General features: G+C 35.1%; 1 protein-coding gene across 1 annotated transcript in view; it reads right to left on the bottom strand.

Annotated features, from left to right (window-relative positions):
• L3MBTL4 (L3MBTL4, histone methyl-lysine binding protein) overlaps positions 1-21,468 on the bottom strand; it is a 309,548-nt gene extending 288,080 nt beyond the window's left edge. The window contains exons 1-2 of the mRNA XM_023534188.1: positions 21,372-21,468; positions 9,826-9,880 (exon numbers count right to left, since the gene is read on the bottom strand). Coding sequence (XP_023389956.1) covers positions 9,826-9,880; positions 21,372-21,443 — 127 coding nt within the window. The 5' untranslated portion in view covers positions 21,444-21,468. The remainder of the gene's footprint in view (positions 1-9,825; positions 9,881-21,371) is intronic.
• Positions 21,469-22,050: the final 582 nt, after the last annotated feature.

The raw sequence follows: 22,050 nt of genomic DNA, 5'->3' as shown, positions 1-22,050 counted from the left end.
TGGGAAATGAAAAAAATAAGGTATCAAGATGGCCACCTAAGTCCTGACTTGGGCGTCTGATAGGTGGGCCAGCCACCAAATTAGAGAGGTCTTCATCTCTCTAGGACCGTTGGGTATGAGCTTAGCTAAGATGAGAATGACTTTAAATCAAATATAAGATCTCTTACCTCAAAATAATTGACATATTTCTCAAGTTTTCCAAAAGTCAGTATACTTTTAAAACCCTATATACTTTTTAAATCTACTCAACTTACTAAAGACCAAACCTATGCCACTATCATTTTCCCATGTTCTTTTCATCAGGATAGTGATAAAATATTGTCAATTACCTTTTACTTAAAGTGCTTTCCCCAAAAAAATAATTTTCTACATGTAGTTACATCCCGAAGAGGCTTTTCAGGAAAGACTGCAAGAAATACATTGTGCAGCGCCAGTTATGTAAGGGAAGAAAAAAGAGTTTTTAAAGATTTAAACTTCACATCTATTCCTCAAAGAAATATAAGTTCTTTCTTAAGTAGGATAAAAACAATTAATGCTTCACCTAATGCTAATGCTCTAGAATAAACAGTTTTAAAACAGTCCTTTAGGAATCTCTTAAGCAAAATGTCAGAGCCTTTGCCATAAAGAACCCCCAAATTAGGAAAACTACATAAATTCTTTATTTAAGCTGTTCAAGAAAAAAATGCCCTTAGTTGAGCACACATATTATAAACATTTTCTCATTTAATCCTGACAATTTTATGGGGTAAGAGATATTACCTATTATTCCCATTTCATAGTCAAGGAAATTGAGGCTTAGAGAAGTTAAATAACTCGTTGGAAGTCATGCCACCAGTTAAGCAGCAAAACCAAAATTCAAACAAGGTCCATTTGATTCTAAGCACACACTCTATACTTCCTTTAAAATATTTTTTTAAAAAGTCATTCAGAAAGAATAACTAAAAGTTTGGACTTCTAAAAGATAACATTTACCCTGGGCTTAAAACAAAAAATCTATGGCTGAATGCCCAAGGCCCAAACTACCCATCTATCTCTACCTGCCTGTGTGTTCCTGGCCTGTGCATCAAGTACGTTTCTACTCACTGCACTGCAATGTCTCCACTAGGAATTAGGTGCTGTCTTAGAGGAAAGGTGTTTTGCTTTTATTTTTAAACACAGGGTTCAATTATACATATAGAAATCAGTAGAAAAATAAGAATCTAATCGTGAGTATTCCAAGTAAAATGAGCTATCATGCAAATGCAACTTTGCACTTAAGCACTAAAACAACTAATAACTTTGGCAAAGCAGCAGAACAAATCACCAATCCCTATCTCTTTCAGGCTTTTGAGGGAAATCAAACGCATTCTCTGGGAAGCCCCAGCGTCAGACCCACATTGGTCCTGGGCATCCAGATTCAAAACACCACTGTCATACTTGACCTTCCTCTGTGCTTCACAACTTTGAAATTTATGTTAAAATGCAATGGAGGAAAGCAGCATTAGAACCTGGGAGAATGAGGATTCACAGTTCAATTTCGATCTGAAGTACACAGTGAAATAAGAAAGTACCCCTTACACAGAAAGGTGGACCTGTCAAATGACTCAACACAGTAATTACCCTGATGCATAGAAGCCTCAACCATTATCCACTGACACGTGCCCTTCAGACAGCTGGAAGACATAAGCAGGACACCACAAACTCCTCACCACCCAGTCTTTTTTTCTTTTTCCTGCTTCAGACACTCTTCTGTTCTCTTCTTTAAGAAGGGAACTATGTTCTTCTTCCTCATCCTCCTGGACTTCTCCTTCTCCTTTTCTTTCCTCCCTTTCTGCCTTTCCCTTCCCCTTCTGAAGCCATTATGAGGGACAGAACAAGGTAGGTATCCATTTGGGAGGATGTGGGTGGGGGGAGCAGTTAAGGAAAATATTTGCACATGGGGAAATCCAACACAGAGTAATCACAACCTGGCAGGGTGAGGGACATGTCACCACAAGTGGTGGAGTGGTACAGAGCAGGGAATGAATGAATGAATGAATGAATGAATCTAAAACAAGGTGTTTCCTGGGCATACACCTGGGTGAGTAACCCAGAGTAGGGAGTCAGTTAGAATCCAAGGAGGGCACCTCCTGGATGGGAAGCCTGGTACAGAGTATCGAAGCCCAGTTTTAGGGTAAAGAAGGCATCCTACAGATGGGTGACCTGCTATCAGAGCAAATAAGCTTGAGGGGAGGCCACCCAGGATGGTAGAGCCTAAGTGGGACGAGTCAGTGGCAGCGATGAGGGAATGATTACATAGGGGGGGATTTAGCAAATAAATCAATATAGTCAGAATAACAAGAGCCACATTTCTTACTGTTAAAGACCAAGGTTCCAATATATAAAAGGAGAAAACTAGAGTGAATCTGCAGGATCAGATTGAAATTGAAGGTTTCGCTGTGAATTCAGATATATATATGATATAAACCATGTGTGTGTATATATATACATAATATATAAAGTTGTATGTTTGTAAATATGTGTATATGAACATACAGATATTCCTTATCCTTTTCCACTGAGAGGGCCTGGAAGCAATGGCAGCTAATACCAACAAACACACTTAACCCCAACCATGAAAAAGAACCCTAGCTTTTTAGAGAAATTACTGATTCAAAGTCTGAGGCAGAGGGAGCACAAGATGAGCCTAACACTTTTTATGCCAGAAAATACATTATACTCAAAGAATAAGGGAGATATTTCAAAAAGACACCAAAACCAACTTGAAGGGGATCCTATTGGCCAAAGTAAGGTCAATTTGAGCACCAAAATAATGACAAAAATTGATTAAAATCTAATGAATAAAATAAGGAGCCATAAGTCAAGAAAGAAAAAGAAAAGAAAAGAAAGAAAGGAAAGGAAAAGAAAGAGGTAGGGAGGGAAAGAAAAGAAAGAAAAGAGGAGGAAGGAAGAAAGGAGGGAAGGAAGGAAAGAAAAGTTTGGTGAAATATAAGATATTTATAGCTTCTAATTACCTCTCTATAAAACACTTATTAATTCCAAAGAAAAAATTGTAACTTTACAGTGGAGAAAAGACACCACTTTAACCAAAAGGTAAAAGTTATAAGAAACAGTTCTAGTCAAAATCATATGCCATCTAATAGGATGCCACGAGAAGAAAAAAAGTATTACTACTGTGATATTCCCCCAAAGACGCATAACCTAAATCCAATCATGACAAAACAGACAAGCCCAAAATGAAGGACATTTACAAAATAATGGCCTTTAATCTTCAAAGTGTCAATGTTGTACAAGTCCTTGGAAGGTTGAGGAACTGGTCGAGACTGAAGAGAATGAAGAGCTGGGGCAACTAAATCAACACAGTTTATGAATTGGATCCTTTCACATAAAAGGCATTATTGGGATAAATGGTGAAAGCTGAATGGGACTCAAAGCTTAGATGGCAGTAAGGTATGGATATTAATTTCCTGCTTTAAATGGCTGCACCGTACTTGTGCAGCTCACGTTATTGTCTGTAGGAAATACATAGTGAAGAATTTGGGGAGGATTAGCTACCAGGTTGGTAACTTATTTTCTAATTCAGGAAAAAAAAATTGTACTATACTTACAACTTTTCTATAAGTTTGATATAGTTTCAAATTTTTAAAAAATGTATTTAGAAAAGAATACTTTCATTCTACAGTGCTAAAAGAGCACAGGGAAATGAAGCAGCCATTCAAAATAGTCATGTCAAAATAAGCCCATAGTCCAAATAAAATATTTCACATAAAAGTTTAGGTGCAAATGAATACTGAAATGCCCCCTAAGTAGCAGCTTTAATCTCAGTAGCAAAAGGTAATTACGATGAACAAAGATCAAACATGCTTTAAGAGAGCAAAGCATGTTAGTGGAAAGAATACTTTGGTCCAACCTCAAATGCACCAAATCTCTGGTTTTATGAACGGAATGAGGAGCAGGGGGAGCTCTGCTAGGCCTGCAACGCATGAAGGCTTCACAGATGTGTCTGCTGGAACTAAGGGCTGCTCAGTGACATTTTCTTTCGCTAAATCAATCTAAAAATCAGGGTACTCAGTCCCCTTTCCAAGGATCAATACTCTTATTATCCATCAGGGACCTCTAATGACAGATGCAGTAGGATTTAGTGCTGACTTTAGACAGACAGGCTCCTCTGCAGGATGGTTTGAGAACATAAATAAGGCTTCTCGGGAAATTCTTTAATGAGGTAAAATTTTTAATATGATGTCTGCTTTCGTTATAAAGAATTCAACATGGCCCATAAAAATGGTCTTTATAAAACAAAGGATTTATGAATACAGGTTCTTGCCCTATCTTTGTGCTTTATACAAGTTTTATTCACTGATATCATCTGCTGACTGACTAGAAAGAAAACAAATGTGCTCCTTTCCTTTGTGAGAGTATTATACTCACACCAACACGAATTCACCCAGAAGTCACAAAATACTATAGTAGAGGTTTGGCAACTAACTCAATTAAATTCAAAGATTAACTCCTTTATAAGTCAGTATCAAGAGCAAGGAAATAATTTTAAAATATATACTGAAAACTATTTGTTACAGAGTAGTATTTTTGTTAAAGTGCATGTAGATGCTTCAATCACTGAAATCTCCTCAAAGAATGTTCATCACTTAGAAAGAAGTCCACTGCTTATACCTCAGCGACAGTTTCGTTGGTTAATGAAAATGTAATTCTTTAGGTTCAGAGTATCCAAATGCCTAAATATTTAACTGATTTAATGACAGTGATTGCCATCTATAATAGTAAGAATTGACTAAAGTAAATCAATTTGGTTTTCCCTTTTCTGATGTTGATATTCATTCTTAGGTAAGAAATTATCTTGGTGGGAATAAACAGATCTCTCACAAAGTATTAAAAACACAGACATTAGTTCCACTGACACATAATTATTTTGCAAGAAAGTACTTCTGTCATTACACCCAGGAAGTAAACTAGTTACTCTAATGAAAGACTCCAGGGATGATGCTCAAGGGGCCATCTTTGAGTCTTTCAGAATCACTTACTGAGCTACATCTCCAGCACAGAAACTACTCCCTGAAAGTTAGTTACGCACTACTGAAAGCTGCGTTGATTCTTTTTTAGACCATTTAGCTAAATAATACTGCAGAGCTTCAGGTAAATTATTACTTCAGTATACAAAACAATAGATCCTCTTGGTCAGATTGGACCTGATTTGTATGCCTTTTTTAAAGTGGGAGATATACAGAATATTTAAATACCAAATGTCCTATAATAGGCTGAGAAAAAAATAGGAGAGAGAGAAAAATACTAGAAAATAAGGAAAACAGAGAAGATAATGAGGTTCTGAAAGAGCCAATTACTCAAGTTCTAGACTGTTCTATTTGACTGGAACAAAATGTAGGGAGTGGGGTGGTACATTACAGGCAAGTGCTGGTTGGTGAGAGGCCTCTAATGACATTCCAGAGAAAGGATAGGAGGCACTCTACTAACAGAATTTCAGACAAATTTTAGTTGGGGAAGAACAAGTATGAAAAAAAAAAAAACTGAACAACTAAAAAGTGACTAGGGACAGCTCTAAGTTGGGAGATACTATTTAAGAGATATCAAGGATGAGTAAAGTTGATAATTGCTTGGCAAGGATCAGGAGTAAATGAGAGGGAAGAATCAAAAATGTCTCCAGGATTCTAGACTGACTGACTGACTACAGGTCAATGACAGTGCTACTGAAGCGGACTGAGCAACAGAGAGCAAAGAAGAGTTCAGTTCAAATGTCTAAATCTAAAAAGTAAGAAAAATAAGAGCACGAGAGCTTCCACTGATTTGGGAGGTCCCTTATTCCATTCAATTAACAAAAAGTGACTATCACTGAGGCACTAGTGAGCTAAACAAGAGTAGTTTCAGGGGAACGGTATGCCAGCTGGTGGGGAGAGGATGAGCTGATGACAAGTAAAGAAATACTGTAGAACTCAAGAAAAGTAGATATGAATGGCGATTTTCACCATGAGAGAACAAGACGAGAGACTCTGGTAAAAGAAATACATGCAGCAATAATGCAAAGTGAATTCTGCACTGGATCTTGGAACAGAAAAAGGACATTAGTAGAAAAACTAGTGAAATTTGAATAAAGACTGAAGCTTAGTGAATACTGATGTACCAATGCAAATTTCTTATTTCTGACAAATGTCCTACGGTCACATAAGATATTAACATCAGGAGAAACTGAGTAAAGTGCATACAGGACTATCTTTGTACTATGTTTGCAACTTTTCTCTAAATCTAAAATTATTCCCCCAAAAAAGTTTACTTACCAAAAAAAAAGAAAGAAATCTAAAGACAGATATTCCAATAATCCCTTCATTCTACAAATTGAAGTTTTTAGTGTTCAGGATTTTATGAATTTATGTTTTTTTAATTTGTCTGACTGTAACATGATTACATACTAATTGTAAAAAACACTTGGAAATTATAGAAAATATACTTTTTATCTCGTAATTTAGAGATAACAATTATAAACATCTTTCTTTTAATAGATATGTGATTCTTTTCAACCACCAAGACTAATTCCCTGGGTTTTATTTTTCTCTTAGTATTTTATAAGCTTTCCCTCCATGTAATTTAAAGTTCTTCTAAAGCATTTAAGTGAATGCACAGTTGCCTGCACACATTTGGACCACCATGCTTTACCTATTCCAAACTTCTTGGATACTTAGATCACTTCCAACTTTTATACATTAATAAGTAGTACCATGAATATGATATAAATGAATTGAAAGCTAATGCTTATTGCATTAAGAGAAATTCCAAAAAGCTGAGTTTCTGAGTTGAAATACATGTTAATACTTCTGATAAATACTATGGATATGTCTTCCAAAATGATAGTGCCAACTTATATTTTGAGTACCAGTGTACTGAGACCCAGTCTTCTCTGTCCCAGCAAGCACTATTAGCATCTTTAAAATTGTTTTTAATTTGGTAGGTTAAAAAATGTTCATCATTATTTTTAAATTTATATATCTTTCTTCCTAGTGAGAGTGAATATATATTTTTAGCCATTTTTATGTCCTCTTCCATGAATTCCCTGCTAATTCCCTTTGCCTATTTTTGCACTGAGATAGTGTATCTGATTATTTTTTTCTAATTCCTTTATCTACTATGGACTTTCTGAAAGTTGTAGTTGTGGCACATATTTACTAGTTTATCATTTCCATTTTACTTTTGTTTATTATGATGTTCTTTGTCGTATAGTTTAATTTGTATGAGTATACATCTCATTTCCTTTATAATTTCTTGTTTTTTATGTTTATAAAGACCTCACTGTCCTAACATTCAACCAAACAAATATTACCTTTAGTTAAAAAGAGTACTTAAAATTTAGAAGGGGAAATGCCAGATCACTTGTCCAGTTGAAGAAATCAGGTATTTTTATTTTGGAGACTTCAAATATATAGGTTTGGGATTACATAGTAATTGACAATACTAATTCTATAACTTCAATCATACATAATTATTAACAATTAATACTGAGATAATCCTTCTCTTAGGGGTATCTAAGACAGCTGTTAAATTTTATTGAATCACCAGGAAAAATTTAGCTCACAGAGTTTCCAAAAGAACCAAAAAGAATTAATCTCAGTGCATGACTATATCAAGAAAAATCTAGTTCAGGCAGTCCCCAAGGACACAGAAGCTATAGTAGAAACCATTAATACTTTAATTACCAGCAGTTACTTTCCCCATGCCATTTCTAAGCAAAACCCCGGGTTTTTTCCTACCTTTGTTTTTTTAATAGCCACAAAGAAGGGAGGATGTTAAAGTAGAAAGAACACAGAATAGAAAGTACATAGGCTTTAGAACTTGCTAGACGGGGGTTCAAATCCTGGATCTACTACTGATGAGTTAAGTTTACCCTAACTAAATCAAACAACCTCTCAAAGCTGCATCATCTGGAACCCAGGGGTCAATGTTAGTGGCACAGATTGAGTGTTCAATAAATTATTTTGTAATGATTTCCAAAGAAAAACCTTGCTTGTTGTAAAATTATTACCAAGATTTGAGTGTTTTTCAATATAATTTTATGTTCACATATAATTATGTATGTGTGCATAATTTTGTTTTCTTTTTGCTATTATTTTTAAGACATAAGGTAAATGACTAAATCTCTTGTTTTGCAAGCAGCCTACACAAAAGATTAAACTATGAAAAGAAAAATTTCCAGGACCTATAGGCAATAGGGAATAGTTCCCTTAATCCCACCAAAAGTGGTAAAAATATAAATTACCTCAAAAGACCCTCCAATAATTCAATTTGAATTTCAACTAGCAGTTTGTAGTATCTGTATACACAAACCATATCTCATCCTTCTAAACACTAAGCTATGTTCTACAGCTGGGAAAACAACAACAACAATAGCAGGTTTGGAGAAGAAGAAATCACAAAGTGAAACTTTTTGAATGGACCACTAACTGTAAAACAAATCTGACCATGGAAGAACAACAGCAATAAGTTTGCTTTCTCTTAAAACTGAAAAAACTATTTAAGATGAACATACTCAGCTATGATGAAAAAAATACTAAATTACTTTTTTTAAAAAATCTTAATTTTAAAGAACATTTTTTTAATGGCTGCCTTCACTCTGCCTTCCCTTTTGTAGAATCAATGCTTCAACAACAGAATATGAGAATCTAAAATAATATACATTAGTGTGAAAATATATCTGCAGGGACGAAACAGCAACAAAATAAATCACATCCTCTCTGAGAAGAAAAAAAAATGTTTAAAAAAAACCTGCTTTTAGGGTCAGGCACAGTCTAAATTTATTTCTGGAATTCCAGTGTTGCATGACTGAAGTGTATTTCAATGGAGTTGAACATCAGATTACATAATTATCAAATTACCACATTCTATTTTGTTTTTTCAGCAAAGAACATGATGGGACTGGGGAGGCAGAAAGAGAAGAAGAGAAATTTAAAGCAGCATAGTTTTCTTTTAATAGAAATAACTTTATTTTAAAAATAATTTAAGTAGAAGACTACAAATTTTCAATACTGCGTCCCAAGACTAAGCAATATAAAATAGTCTTTAAAAACCTCACTTCTCGTTTGCCATTTTTCCAGGTATTTTTAGTTTTTTTCTATTATTAAAAAACTTATCAACAAGCACTTAAGATGCTTTAAAATATCATTAGAAAAAAATTATCCAATTTATATCCTTCCTTCCTATGGAGAATAACACAAACATTGGACATTCAATTACGTTTTACAGAAAATTTAATAACAGTTTTCTGCTTGTATAGCAATGATCACAAAATATATGGAATATATATTCCAGGGAAATAGCATCTGCATTTGTTGAATTAAATTTAAAGAATCAGAGAACTAACTAAATATTAAAAAGCTGTTATCTAAAACTTATTGATGTATTAATGACCATAATGAGGAAATATTTATCTAAGAGTAAATGTACAATCTCCTCTAAAACATAGCTTCAACAGAAGAGTACAAATGGAATCATTAGAAGATTAAAGCTATCTGGGAAAAGCTCAGGCAAAGAATTATAAATAAACTAAGTAGCATCTCTTATTTTCTTGTTCTCTGGAGAAGTTTACAAATCAAAAATTTTTACTTAAAGTGTTTTTTAAAAATAAATAAATGAGATAAGAGCTTCAGACTTTTTCTTGATGTATATATTTGAAAATCTTAGATGACACTGATACAGTCTACAGAAGAGTACGTTAACAGGCTATTAATAGATAATACTATTATTATAGACTTAATAAACCTAAAACAACTAAAGCTATCTAATAAAATCTGTTCACTGTGAACTACAACTGTAAAGGACGGTGGTAATTACCATGACTCAAAGGAGTTGCACCATCCCTGGGCTTCTTTTCTTCTTCGGCTTGCTCCTAGGACACAGAAAACGTGGTTTAGACCGTATTTTTGTATATTGTTTAAAACACCAAAAACTAACTTTTCCGTTTGCAGGAAGCCAAGCCTTGAAAAGCTCTGTAATGAAAGGGACAATACATGAGGAGCTAGTGCCCTCCAAGTGGGTATAAGAACCCCAGGAGGGGCACTCCACAATCCACTGAGATGTGGGAAGAATCCTTTATTACTAAGATAGAAAGTAAGGTTCAGTAACAGTTCATACTGAGGTTGACAAGAGCAGCTCCCTGAAGCGATCCCTGAAACTGAAGTCACGCAACAGGCAGGCTGATGGGAGAGGCGTATCGCGCACCAGAGCCAAGCCCCTCTTCTTACCTTTGCTTTTAGCCTACCAGGATCTACTATAATTTATAACACTCAGTTAAGGTGACATTATCTAATTTTAGCCAAACTGACCTTCAAAGAATGGTCAAAAGATTTCAAAGATTCCTGGAAAGAAATCACAGACTGATTATGATGAACAGCACAAGCAACTAACAAGAAGGCAGAGCTTCTCTCCATGGAGCAAGCAATTCATCAGTCACACTCTCATAGCAATCTTGAAGGAAAGCTGACCATTTAACAAAGACTAAGGGAATCACTTCATTTTTGAAAGATACAGTAGCAAAGAGCATTTGTTAATGGGTATCTAGATGCATGTTTTATTTACATAATTTCATGGCCATAAACAATGTATTCCCTCTATAAAAACTCTAAACAACTGTACTACACTTAAAAACTGCGGAATGGAGTTTCCAAATGAAGGCTTTTAGTAGGCTTTGAAATCACTTTTGGACATAGAAATATGCAATACTTTTGGTTAGTTCCCCCCCCCCAAAAAAACTGATTGTCATCAGAGAAGGTAAAAATTCAGCAGCTGGAATATACAAAAACCTTTAAAAAATGGATGGGTGATGCTGAAAAATGAGTATCATAATTTGTTAAGTTTGGCCAACAATCATTTCTTTAGTTCATTCCTCCATATTTTTGAGATACATCTTCTTAAGCTATGACTACAGCGACTGACTGTCCCAGTTTGCTCAGGACAGACCTGGTCACAGCGCTTAAATCCCACTCCTGAGGGACCCTTCAGTTCTAGACCAACCAGAAAGGTCAGTGATCTTAGAGATGACAACCAATAAAACCAAATCTAGAAATAGACTTTAGATAATGGTAACAGAAAGCTCTGAATCAAGCTTTCAAAAAAGAATCATGCATATTAATATTTTAGTGAAGGCAAACTGGTTTTTAACTGTTAAAAAATACTATTTATTTCATTTTTATACTATACGCTTTTAGTTTCTTTTTTAGTCTATGGCTTTAGGGTACAAAAATAATTTACATAATAGTAAATCATGTAATTTTCAAGTAAACAAATATCAAGATATGTAATTAAAGTGTATTTATTGATGGGTTAGGCAAACCAACAGTTTGAAGATGATTGTATCAGGTTTCCATCTGCCTATATAGCCATATATAAATGAGTGTGATAGACTCCTTGAAATGTCTTAGTTGGCATCTTTCTGTACACATTATTTAATTTTTCACTTCATATGGTTCAAGGTAAAAATGTATATTAATAACAAATTATACAATGAAAACTTTCCTACCTATCCTCCCTCATCTGGCCAACTCATAATACCTCCATCCAGTAATTACTTTCATTATATTCTAATATATCCTTGCAAAGTTTTCTTTATAAAAATACAAAGAAATATGTATATATATTATTTTCTTGTTCTTGTACACAAAATGTATCATATCATAATTCTGTTTTCTACTTCTCTTTTCACTTAACAAATTACCTCAGAGATTTTATAGGGTTACAAAGAGCATTCCTATTCTTTTTCATAGCTGCACAGTATTACACTGAATGGTTATATACATATATACATATATATACATATACATACATACATATATATACATATATACATATATATACATATACATACATACATATATATACATATATACATATACATAAATATACATATATAAATATATATATATATATATATATATATTTTTTTTTTTTCTTTTTTTAGAAAGGCAGACTGCCACATGCAGCGCTTCATTTGGATATGTCTGGCGTCTTGGAAGCTTGACCACCTTACGTTTTCCTACAAATGGACCTTGAGAGCTTGTTTAGAGGTTCTAGCAGGGGAGCGCAGCTACTTGTATACACTTGACTGAAAAACGATCCTCTCCTCTATTGGGGAAGGTCATCCTCTTCAACCAAGCGCTCAGCTTCAGGAGGGACGCACATGGAGCGGTGAGGAAGGAAGGGGACACCCACCTAGCCAGCCAGATCAGCAGAATCAACCCTGGTGATCAATGGGGTGACAGATGTCGCAGCCAGATCATCCTCACATCCCCAAATGGATAGTAAATGGTTTCTGTAACTGTTTTCAGATTTATGAATGTTTAGGTTGTTTCCTATGTTTTTTCCAATAATATAAAACTGCAGTGAAAAACTAGCACATATGTCATTGTGCATATGTGTAAGGATGTATCTGGAATGACTTCTCAGGAGTAGGGACTTGTGTTTTCCTGCTGAAACGTACCACCAAGTCAGGTCCCACATGAGCTGCCCCACTGACCAACCCACGGCCTCAGATCAGGGCCTATTTTCCCATTCTAGCTAAAAGGGTATGTTATCAAATTTTGGGGGTTTTGCCAAGATGGCAAGTGAAAAATTATATGTTACTATAGTTTTAATTTGCACTTGTTTCATTATAGGGAAGTTGAAGATCACTCATATATTTAAAAGCCACTTGTAGTTCTCTATGAAATATCTCTTTACATACTTGGTCCAGTTTTCTGCTGGAATGATTATTCATCTTTTGGTCTTAATAAATCAGAAAGATTAGTCCTTTCTCTATAGATACATTTTTTATTTTTTCCAATTTGTCATTTCTCTTTTTCACTTTTCTTATGGTATTTTTATTATGTAGAGATTTTTATTGTTTGTTTCATTTAACAAATAAAACTGTAAAAATTTTCTTTTATGGCTTCTCGATTTGAATAACAGAAAATCTCTCTCTGCTGCCAGATTATAAAAACCATAGTATTCTTGCCCAGGGAGTCTTACTGGATAGTCCTCCTCCTCCCCATCGGTCTAGGACATGTGTACTATACACTAAACTCTATGTGTGTTTACTCTCACTTCTGGCTTTTCTTCTCTGCTTCTTTAGTTTACCTGTCTATTCTAGTACCAGTGCCACATTGTTTTAGTAATCACAGCTTTGTGTTTTAATGTGCTTCGTAGGCTAGTTAGTGTTTTACAAGCAATAAGAGAGTTCTGCTTCTGTGTAAGTTTTAGAGTCAGACAGGAAAGGTTCAAATACCCACTCTGCCTCACTAGTTCTATGACATTGGGCAAATGATTTAATTTCTACAGGCCTCAGTTTCCTAATCTGTGTCTTGAAGATAATAGTAACTTCTTTACTGGATCATTTTAAGAATTAGAGATCCAGAGGTAAATTCTTATTATAGCACATAACTCATGGTAGACTCTCAATAGTAGCTATTACAGTTCTTTTGCCATATTTCAAATTGCTAAGAATGTATCCAGATTTAAATATTAAGTTGGCCTGCCTATTTGTATTTATTGCCTGAAGAAACTTATCTCAAATGACCAAAATTTCTAGTGAAAGAATTCTGAGGGGAAAGTAAGAAAAATACTTAAAACTCTAACTGAATTAAGTATTTTTATAAAATGGGCATTTGAAGCCATTTTGAAGTAAATTTGTAGTAATTTGTTATGTAGCAATGCAAAATTAATACATATCTATGTATCCTTTAGAAGTCAGCTCAGAAAGCTTTCTTTGATCCTACTTCCTCCTAACTCCTCCACCCATGCTAAGTTGGGTAACCTTCTGAAGCCTGGAAATAGCTTATACAAATCTCTATTATTGGGCCTACCACATTGCACTACCATCATCTGTCTTATTGGTCTTACTTGCTTTGATGAGTTTACTGAAGACAGTGTCTTAACATCTTTTATCCCCAAAACATACTCTACCCCCAAAACATACAAAAATTTGCTGAATGAAAGCATAAATGCAAGGTTCAAGAACAGTATTTTTCTGCCTGGTAGATTTCACATCCAAAGCTATTCTGGATATCTTTGTGCAATTAATAAGGTAGCATCCTTATAAAACGTACTATAACCCAGTGCTTCTCAAAGTTTAACATGTGTATGAGCCACCTAGGTATCGTGTTAAATTGCAGATCTTAATTTAGTAGGTCTGAAGTGGGGCCTGAGATTGAGTTTCCAACAAGCCCCCAGCTAATGCTACAGCAGAAGGTCTATGGACCACCTGATGAGCCACATGGCCACCGTGTACCAGGCAGGGGCTGGGCATGGGAAAGCAGTAACCCAACCCTATCTGCCTCTATTCTACTGCATGTGAAATGATGAACTGAATCACATCTAATTTTCTATGGTAGCTCTACACCCCAATTTCATCCTTCTTTAGCCATTCAATACATGGGAAATTCACATAATTCAAAATAATGAGTCTCTTCTCAGAAAGGTTCTACTGAGAAAATTGAAATGGTAACAAGAAACTGTATTCAAGAGTTGATTATGTAAGCACAACAGCTATGAAAGCATTTTTATAATCACTATCATTCAAATATAAGAAGAAATATATAATATGCTATCTGTCACTCAGTGAATTAGGATGTTTAGTTCACACTTCTTTGTTACTGAAATTCTGCCTAGATAGAAGAAACATATTCCTCACAAAAATGAATTACCTCTCACTTCAGAGTTAAATTATCCAAACTCTTTATGTCCACATGGATCAAGGTTATAGTTATACACACCAAAAATCATAATTATGTATTTCAGAATAAATTTACATTTATCTGATGATATACTAACTTCATATTTTGAACACATTTTCAAATATTATACAATAGAGGAGGAAAACTGCAGAATTTGGGGTCAGGTGACCTAAACCAAATCCCAATCCCATCCATAAAGTGCTATGAGAAACTGTGAACACGTGACATATGATCTCTGGACCTGATTTCTCTTGTCTGTAAAACAAAGGAATTGGAATAAATGTTTTCCAATGCCCCTGCTAGCTTTAATGTCCTTTGCTTCTGTCTGAGCTAATTAATTATTTCATAAAAGTAATAAATTCACACTTTTAATGAATAGAGAATTCATTTTTAAAGAAGGCAAAAGTTAGTAGTTTCTCTAATCCACCCAGACAGAACACTTAATGAAAGCAATATGAATTGAGAAAAATGAAATCATTACTATAATTTCTCAGGTTTTGAACTTTAGTTCTGAAAACTGAAAATAAAGGTTTTGGGGGAAAAAATAGTGCTCTGAAAAATGGGAGATAATGGTTTAAGGAATAAAATAAGTCCCTGCTATGGTACATTTCCATTCACCAATTTCAAACCCATCATTTTGAAAGAGAAGAGTATGAAGGGGGAAAATCATCAAAATGATTTCATGTTCTGCTCCCTCCTTGATGGCCCCGGAGGCATCATATACTTTGACTATAAGTTGCAGTGATGTTTTCTAATTAATCAGTGTCTATATTTCCCTATGAATTCCAAACAAGGAAGCAAAACAAAGGATTTTCACACACTGATTTGTGTTTGGCAGTTTCAGGTCATCACCTTGGAACTGTGAGATAATGCCACTTTTCTTTCTGTCACTGTCAGACCCAGTCCCTAGAACAATGGAGAACTTTGGAGAACCCTGCTGTCCCTCTTCCATAAGAACAGAAGGTGATAGATATCTACTGGTTTCATGAACTGTAGAAAACACTGAAATCTTATTTAATGACTCCAGTAGTAAACTACTATTCAAATTTCACCTGCCGTTTCAAGTCCACTTTGAAATTCTCTTTTGGTCTGATGCAATGTGGAATACAAACCGAAGATAAATAAAATCAACTTTTCAGATAAAAATTCAGGAAAACATTATTTTCCATTGTTCTACTAGAATTCATATGCAGACAGAGAGAAGGAAATGTTCTCATTTTGTTTGAATACTCAATAATATAACTACAGTCTCTGAATGAAATCTCTCTATAGTATCTATATTAATCATGTTCTTTACTTTCTGTATTTTACAATTTTTTCACATTTGGGGGGCTTTTGGACAGGAGTGGGATTGTTCCGCTAATTCCTAGAGAGCAAACAACTTGCCTATGATCATGCATTTGATAAGCAAACCAACCAATCCTAAGTCCATACCCCACTCACCTTTTTTATTAGACTTCTGCAGTCTGAGACACTATCTTCCTGCCCTAAGTCACCCCAAGGCCAGGTGCCCGACGCACAGAGACAAGCCTCTACAGCCAGAGACCACCCAAATTACTCAAACCAACCAACCCTAAACCTACTTAGCTTGCTTTCCCTGTCTCGTCAAATCCTTCCTATAAAAAACACAATAAAGGTTTTTGCCTGTGTTTTCCCCTCACGCCTGCCTCCTGACCGACTCTGGCCCCTCCCCATATGGTCTTGCATGGTGTGATGGCCCCCACCTCTTGGGAAATGTGAGTAACAAACAATCTTTTCAATGGTAGTTGTCTCCTGATCTGGTAGCTTCACTCCATCTGAATAAAAACAAAATCCCAGGTATATTTTTAAACAGTATTTGCTAAGATTTATACAAAAAAAAAAAATCTAAAATAGCTTTATACAACATCTTTCTATGGTTCCTCCATCTACAAATTAATTCTATTGACTGATGCAAACTGTTCTCAAGTCATGTATGGGGCAACAAAATGGTTTTTAAAAATTAGAACAACTGAAAAATAAGTAACTAAAATAATCCCACCCCAAACATTTTCTCAACATGTATCCAAAGATATTACAAAAATAGATATAATTACATTATGCCCAAGTTGAAGGCAACCATGGCCCCTCCTGTTAGTGCATCAAATCCAGTGGCTACAATATCAAGTATAACTTCTCTGCTCTGCCTTCAAGACCCTCTAAGCTCAGCCATCCAGATCGACCCTAGTCATCTTACTATCTCTTATGTACGATACCTTAGATATATTAGACACTTATAGATCTCCTAATCTAAGACACTTGCTCTATAGACAAAGAAGCTGAGCCCCAATCTGGTGATGGACTTGTCCTTGGTCAGAGAACTAATTATCACTAGAGCCAGAAGACAGAAATCCAAATATTCTGACCCCCAGCCCAACTCTCCTTTTATAAAACTGCCAAGAGCAACATCTGCTCAGACAAATCATTATAATCTCATCATATATCACCTATATCATATTTGCTTCCAACTCATATCTTTGCTCATGCTGCTTCCTTGGCCCAGACAATCTCTGCTATGACCCTTCGACTTTCTTATCTCTCAAGGTTAATTGCCTACCGAGCATCCAGATGTTAAAATGAAAATAAGTTGTATTCTCTCATATTACATTTTACCAGGTTAGATTTAAGTGCCATTTGTTACAACAGCATTAAATATGCATTACTTTTATTTATTAAATTAAATAAAGCATTAAATATGTACATCCTATATACTCTTCATCCTTCAAGGTCAGATACGAGCCCCTAATGATCTCACTTTTCTCTGACAGCTGGATGTACCCTAGAGCACTAATGTGCTTCAGTACTTAGTTGTATTACATTATTTGATATGTTAACACTCTTTTATTCAGTAATATTCTGAGATCCTTTAGATAATAATGCCTTATATTTCTATTTCTCAAAGCTCATAATTCACTAATTAGTAAATTCACAGATTTTAAGAGGTTCAGAGAGAGAAGAAGAATGGTTGCTAACATTTATTTGGTAGAAGATATTTATATACACAATTAAAGACCATATTTTTATTTTTGTATGGTCAAATAAACTTTTCTTTTTTATTTGGGAAACTTGCATTTTATGTAGGAAATCTGAAATTTTATAGTGTACATATGCTTTGGGGTTTTATGACCAGAACACCCACATACACACCAAATATCAATGAAATCACCTTGAAAAAGAAACGTAGTTTCTCCATTATCACTTGCCTACACTTTGCCAGTCAATTCTAAAGGTGGTAGATAGAAAGTCTAGTAAATGGCACCCAAAATGACACTTGTTTTTGTGTTAGATACTGTAAAAAGCGTAATATGTTAAGGACTCTAACAGGAACAGGAACATCTCTCTTCAAAGCTGCAGCAGCATTCTGGAGACCAGCCGGTAAATGGAAGTTCACCCACATGGTAGATTTTAGTAAAGATATAAGATGTGTAATAAATCCTAAGGAAAACTGGCACTCTTGAAGATGCTGTTACAGAAAGTATAAACTGAGGTGATCTCTTTGGAGAATAGTATTAAAGGCTTATCAAAATTTTAAATGCACATATTCTTTAATACAACAATTCTGCTGGTAAGATTTTATCAATCAACTACAAAAGTATATCAAGATATATGAGTAAGAATTTTGGTTGTAACATGGTGTGTAACAACAAAAAATAAAAATCACCTAAATGTTTATAGTAGGCCACTGTTTAAATAAAGTGTGGTACAGCCACAGAATGAAACACTATGTACCACTGAAAACAATGACGGTATCTGAATCTCTAAGTTATATATGCTTAAGTGCAAAAAGGTAAGATAATAGAATAAGAAGTAGAGTGTGATCCCATTTGGGATACATGTATGCAAGTATGTATGTATTATGTATGCATGTATATACGTATAAAAGGTTTGGGGGGTTTTAGCTCCTTTTTGTTTTTGATTTCTATATAGAGCCACAAGAAAGTGTAACAAGTGGTCATACCTTTAGGAAAAAACTTGGGGTTTAGCGTCTAAGTGGGTATACAGAGAATTCACATTCTTATTTTAATACTACTTTGTACTATTTTAACTATGTGTCTATATACTAAAAGATATAAATATTTTTTAAATTCTATGAAGATATACTGAAAAAGTATTAGTCTAGGAAGACATTCGTTGACAAATATTAAGATCAGCATTGGAAAATTATTAGATTTCTAAGATATTAAATTACTGTCTCAAAAACAGATGTTTAGAAAGCACACAACTGTTCATTAGTTTGATGTTTTATGTGCTTTACCTGCCAATGTTATTTTCCTTAGTTGATTGGAAATGTTGCTTATAAAATCAAAGGGTAATACATAAAGTAAAGGGTGTTACTGCCATTTCAATCAAAATTCAAACATGATTTTCGTGACTTAAACTCAAACAAGATTGAACTCCTTTCTCTCCACAGTGAATGCAGCCACAGGTGTGAACCTGCTTACTGCATTAAACTATTAAATTCACCTAATAAAAATGGACACTGTAACTGGCAAAGCGCTCCAAACTGACAGTGCAATGCAGAATTCACCCTAATTTTCAATTATCCTATGTGAACATCTTTTAAAATAATTGTATGCACCAAACACCTCAAAACTCAGTTATATGATCCTTTAAAATGTAATTTTCTGACTATTGATCAAAGAAGTTTATTTGCATGAAGATGCCATTAAACAGACAGTTTAAGAAACCCAGCTACTCTAGGCACCGCACTAAATACCTATGTAAGTGTTGATCCCTTCTGGAGTTCAAAAGAGAGAAAATTCCAATGTGGAATGAGAATAATGGTTAAAGCTCCAGCATTAAATCAGAAATCAAGTTGGGCTATAGGAGAAAACGGATTTGTGCCAATAAAGAAGAGAAGTTTAAATATTCATGTTGTATGGAAAGATAACTGAATTGCTCAGAAAAAAACAGTAATAATTTAAAAAGAAATGATACTAAGAAAAGGTAGAAAATATGTTGGATAGAAGAGGTGGTCTCAAATATTAAACTAAAAATAATAAATATGCAACTGCCATTACAGATTGTAACTATAGCACTATTAGGTAAGATATGTCTAGCTGTTTCTCTAGAACAGTGGTTCTCAAATATGAGCATGTATCAGAATCACTTGGAAGGCTTGGTAAAAGTATAAATTGCTGAGCCTCACCCCCAGAGTATCTGATTCTCTAGGTCTGGAGTGGGGCATAAGGATTTGCATTTCTAACAAACCCCCTGATGATGCTGATGCTGCTGGTCCAGAGACCACAGCTGGAGAACCAATATCCAATAACTTGGAACACATCAAATACCCAGTCTCCTTGGAGGGCATGACACAGCAACGCAAAAGTGCTGAGAAGAATGGCATCCTCATGTAACTTGGGACAGATATATGCCTTCCCAAGTCTGGGAAGCAACGTCTTAGAGAGTAAGCACCCAACTCATGGCACTGTTCTATGAGCTGAAACCAATCTGGACCTCAAGGGAAACTGAACCTCAGCCCCACATTAACAACCCCACCTCCCAGTGAGGCTGATCCTGAGGAAACAGCTCTCTGGCTTGACAAATAAACCTATATTTAACATCTTCAAACCAAACATGGACCACATTATCACTTGACGTGTCTCATTTAATGCCTGAAGTTCAGCAAACCACTCCTCACCTGGCATTGAACCAAGGAATGTACAATACTGTGTCACTTCACCAACTATAATGTATAAATGTATAATCACAACCCACATGAAGACCCCCAAACCCACACCCAAATAAATAATAAGAGCCTATGAGAGGATCACAATGAGAATGCACTAATGACCCACTAATCCCCAAACAGTCACCACAGAGGTCTCTTGTTCACTTCTGCCCACCTTGAAATTTGTAGGAATACAAAAAGGTATCATAAAGAAACAGTACAGGTTAACTAGAGGCATGATGCACATACCCTCGGGCTGTCACAGTGTCACAATGTGATTAACGCTTAAACAGTAGACTGAGTAAAGCAGATTACCTTCCATAATCCAATCAGTTAAAGGCCTTATAAGAAAAGAGACCGACTTCACCCAAGGAAGAGAGAATTCTGCCTCTATATTGCCTCTGGACTCAAGACTGCACTATTAACTTTTTAACTCTTTTCTGGATCTCCAGCCTTTCAACCTGCCCTGTAGGCTTCAGACTTGCCAGCCTCCATTACTGCATGAGTTGTTTCATTAAAATAAATCAGTCTCTGTCTCTCTGTCTCTCTCCATCCATCCTTCCCTCTCTACCTCTCTCCATATACATATACATATAATTCATCTTTATCAAGTAGGGACAGAAACTGTGAACAGTGATTGTCACTGGACTGTCAAATACTCCTGATTTTGATTCTCTGGAGAACTCTGACAAATACAATCCTTTATAGTACACAATCACTGTCCCTTACTTGGCAATGATCAATTACTTCCATCTCTCTAAAAGAAAAGGTCTCCTTTCACCTTTAAAATGGTCATGGCTTTTCAAATGTACCAGACAGTAATGACACTTATATTCTATACCACTACACATAAAACTCAACTGGAACCAACCAGGTTCAAGTAACTGAAAAAATACTTCTATTGTAGTTATGCAAACTATACAACAGTGGGAATTCTCAGAGTAAGCACAAGCTATGAGGAAGGGCCCAAGTAACTGACATCTTACCAAGCATCCATTCTGATTCAAATGCTCTCTGGAATCCATACTAAGCTTCCTCTTCCTGTTGGGCTGTTTCATTGCCACTTGAGCACTCCTTAACAGTGTTTTTCTGCAAAATAGTGCCACATAAAAAGTTGAGAGGTTTTCGTCCCTTTAGAATTACAAAAACAAATTAATGTGTTCGATTATACTTATGATTGGTTGCCATAAATATACTGATAAATAAGCTGACATAAAAATTACACTGTTGATTTTATAGCCCCTAGTATAATAATAAATTAATGGGGAAAAGAGGTGAGTTTTCTATCTTATCTAGAATTTATATCACACACAAAAAAAAGGTATTATCTTTTGGTTTTATCTATCATGAAACTTGTTTTACTTAGTTGATCTAACCAGTTAGGATTCACCACAATCTGCCTGTACAGCTTCTGTACTCACATGGTCTGATTGTCCACAACTGTCAAAACACAGGTATTCTTGGTAAGAGGTCTTACTCATATAAGGCATAGCACAGCGATCTGGAACAGAAAAAATAAATTTACCTATCCAATTTATCATGACCATTCTATAGTACATTCACAAACAGTAGTAAATATTCTTTGAAAACTTAAATGAGTCTTTTGATAGAGCAGGTTAACCACTTTGGAGAACCAATCAGTGGTATTACACAAGTACCACTGCA

The sequence above is a fragment of the Pteropus vampyrus genome, unplaced genomic scaffold (assembly GCF_000151845.1).
Source record: "Pteropus vampyrus isolate Shadow unplaced genomic scaffold, Pvam_2.0 Scaffold122, whole genome shotgun sequence".
NCBI lineage: Eukaryota > Metazoa > Chordata > Mammalia > Chiroptera > Pteropodidae > Pteropus > Pteropus vampyrus.
This window is presented reverse-complemented; position numbering and strand designations above follow the sequence as displayed.